The following is a 3,710-nucleotide window of genomic DNA, read 5'->3' as shown; positions in this document are numbered from 1 at the left end:
GGTCTAGCGGTTAATTTTGACCTTGTGTTAGTAGGGCATGGGGCTACGGCGTTTGCAGTCCAGGGTATAACAGAGGGTGTGTTTGCTTACTCTCATTTTCTCAATTAGTTTATAGTCCTCTCTACCCAATAGTACTAGTAGTAAATCAACTCATAAAGCTGGTCGTTTAATTATTTCTGCCTGTATGCATTGGTCTACGTGCTCAGCGATTTTCTTCTCTAGTCATACCTGGTCATAATGTCAATGTACTCTTAAGTTAATCGAGTTGTCTGTTGTGTGACTCCTCTTCCGCCTCCTCCACTTCTTCTTCTCCTTCTCCTTCTCCTTCTTCTTCTTTTTCTTCTTCTTACATTTCTTTAGTTGAGCATTAATTCTCGGACTATCCAGAAATTTGCACTCTGTCTTTTCCCATTGTTCATGCCTGTGTTGTTTTGAAAGCAAGGTTTCCATTTCATTCCAGTCATTTGTTAGGTCTTCCACTTCCTCTATTGACCTCTATATTTGCTTCCAAATTCCAGAATATTTCAAAGTGAATCATGGCGTTTAATAGGCCCGAAATAGTTCAATTTCAGTTTCAACATGCTTTGAACGCGTCGTTGGTGTTTCTGTGCCAATAATATTCTTCTTAGTTCTTCATTTATTTTGGTTTTCACCATAATCTAAAAGTTCTTCTATAACGTTTGATTCCATTTTGAAAGCTGGAATCCTTTTTGTGCCTTTTTCACTGATGATCCATCATGCTTCACATCCATTAATAATATATTCTATACTTTTAATAATCACTATTATTTTTGTTATGTTTAGTAAGCTCACAAGCATATGCTGTCATCTGTGGCATAATTACTTCTCCTCTCACCAATGGACGTGGAAGACATGAGTATGATTTCCATGCAGGACAGTAATTTTATCAAGGATCTCCATCTGCCCACAGGAATGTTGTACGATACCCTATCCAGCCAAGTGTAATCTCACCTCCAGAATTATCTAAATTGTATTGATAGGGACATAAAACATTTACAATCAATAGGCCTAAAATATGTGAATTTAAATTAATTGAAAAACAAACATGTAGTTTTGTCAAGGAATTTTAGTAACTTTTATTTGATCTGTAAAAGTAGTTTGAGAGAGGGCACTGCTCCTTATTGTAATTTGCATAATGAAAACAATAAAAGAGCCTTAAAAAACAACCCGGAGCATCTGAAAGAAAAGGTGTATTATATCAGGGTATGAATAAGACACAGCAACAGGAAGTAACAGTAAGCTAAAAATTCATAAAGTTCTATTTATATTTTCTCATACAAGAAATGCAATATATATAACCAGAGTGGTATTTGTACATTAACAGATCTCGCTCTTCCATAGTATTCAAAGAAGAGGTACAATGAAAAAATACATATCATGTTGTGGAGTATAATGTCATCATCAAAATAAACTAACTGAAATCAAACACAAACGCACAAGTAAAATGTAGCAATGAGCATCAGTTGTAGGAAAAGAGAACAGGACAACTCAAAGAACTTCTTACCCTTTATCTTCTCCCTTTCTAACTTCTTTATTTCACGTTTATTTCACACACAGACTTATGAGACATATACACACACTTTGCATACTCTTTCTTTCCATATTACGCTTATACCTTACACTTGCACTTTTCAAAGGTAAATAGCATTCCCACTGAGTTCTTAATTGTTTTGCGGATAAAAAATAATACCCAATACAAATGAGACAGGGGACACTTATCCACCGAAACGAAACAAAACAACTGCGGCTGGAATGTTTTTCCTTTGCAAGATTCTCAAACGGAATGTCGTTAAAAATATGATAAATATTTTGATGAAATTAATAGAATATACAATTCACGTAACATATCTCAACAGATATAAATATGTAAAACGTGAAAGGAAATCACAACCAAGAATGAGGAATTAGACAAGGGGTGGAATATGGTATATGTGCTGAGAAAGAGCTGTGAGAGAGATCACAGAAGTAATTGATTCAGAAAGGCAAGCCAAATGCTGAATTGGAAACAACTTTGGGGATATCAAAATTGAGAACTGCATCTCTATACATGTGGAGGTTATTTTTAGAATAATTATTCATTTAGAATGATTTCAGGAGGCATAATTTGGTGATCTTTTCCCAATGTCAGACATCTAGGTCCCAGGAGAAATCTGAAAAGTCCCAAGGTCCAAAATGTCAGAGTTAATCTCTTTTTATTGAAAATAGTTTTAGTGTGATTTAAAATTATTTGGTCCGTGTATTGTACCCCTAGACAGAAACATTTGGTAGCAATCAGGATATAGCAAAGAAGTAGCACTCAGGATCTTTTTGTCAGTTGCGGCATCAATTTACTTGATCAAAACTTTGATGTGACCAAGGCTGGTGGAAATAGACAGAAAACAAATTCCAAGAGAAATTGAGATATGTATAGTCTGAAGTCTGATCAAATCCAAGGAGCTGTTCCAAAAATAGTAATTGTTTAATAAAGCACATAGGCAATTTCAGTGCAGTGAGGGAACTTATATGCACTATGCTAGAATCTTATTTGTTCATGGTAATTGAGTGGTGTTATTTCCTTTATCCCCCCTCCCCATTTACTTTCCACAGTTTTCCGAAAGCATGCAGGGAAAGTTTGTACACATGAAATCAAATGTTTTGATTAGAAAATCTATGTGATAATTCGTGATGGCTTCTGATTATGTACAGTATAGACCAATAGGAATTGATTCTGAAACTGTCTAAAAAATTGATGTGCCAACAATCACAATGGTGAAATAAACATTTGGTTGAAGATCTGTAACATAAATTAGATTACAAATCTCCATCAAGCTGTATACCGATAGTTCACTTAATTTGAATCCCCCAAAGCTTGTCTATCACAAGAACTAAAACCTTTCACATAGAAGTAATAATCATGTATATATAAAAATATAATTAAATTGAAATAGAATATTGAAAAACTCATATGATACAAGGAATCTCATGTGTAATCACGTTAGCACCGTATTGAGGCGGTGATCTGATTCGAAACTAAACTAGAATGGATAACAAGCTAGTACACAATTATTATGTATAATATGTATAAGTATGAAGTATGAATAGTTAAAACAAAAATGTACTGTTAAAAAATACGTTGACTTACATTATTTCAAAATTAACGGTAGAAATGCAGTTTCATTGTGAATTTACCCAATAACATTGGAATGGCTGAGAAGTTCCAACACTGTCAAATTTGCGTCGGTTTCAAAATGTACAGACACATTTCTGAAATGTATTCCTTTTTATTGAACAAAAATTCTAAAAACCCAGTTGAATCATAACTACAATGTTGAAGACTTAATTTCCGATGATAAATTTATTTTCCCATCGACTGGAATGCTTTGATAGCCTTGACGGACCGCAGCAATTTGTTCCGGGCACTGGACAGCTTCTCCACAACAATCTTGTTCTCTGGGTTGATCTCCAGCTTGCTGGGGTCAGCCACGATCCTGGCCTTGATGAAGCCCTTCATGATGGCATCATGTACACCTACGTGGACACCAGTCACATTGTTCACGTACTCTCCGGTGTCCTTGTCCAGGAGACCGTCACGCACAGCGTCAGAGAAGGAGACCTGGGGGGACAGGAGAAGTGAGAGAATGTGAAAATGTGGTATAGGAGGAAATCAAGGAAGGGGGGGAGGGCTTGGAGGAAGGGGGGGAGTAGTGGTA

General features: G+C 35.8%; 1 protein-coding gene across 1 annotated transcript in view; it reads right to left on the bottom strand.

The window, feature by feature from the left end:
* Positions 1–1,071: 1,071 nt before the first annotated feature.
* The window catches only part of LOC101854908, a gene marked incomplete in the record, with an annotated part of 92,697 nt that continues 90,058 nt past the window's right edge, over positions 1,072–3,710 (bottom strand). Inside the window, 1 exon segment of the mRNA XM_013089202.2 lies at positions 1,072–3,613. Coding sequence (XP_012944656.1) covers positions 3,356–3,613 — 258 coding nt within the window.

This window comes from Aplysia californica, unplaced genomic scaffold (genome assembly GCF_000002075.1).
Source record: "Aplysia californica isolate F4 #8 unplaced genomic scaffold, AplCal3.0 scaffold00894, whole genome shotgun sequence".
Lineage (NCBI taxonomy): Eukaryota > Metazoa > Mollusca > Gastropoda > Aplysiida > Aplysiidae > Aplysia > Aplysia californica.
The sequence above is the reverse complement of the archived record's forward strand: the minus strand, read 5'-3'. Positions and strand labels throughout refer to the sequence as shown.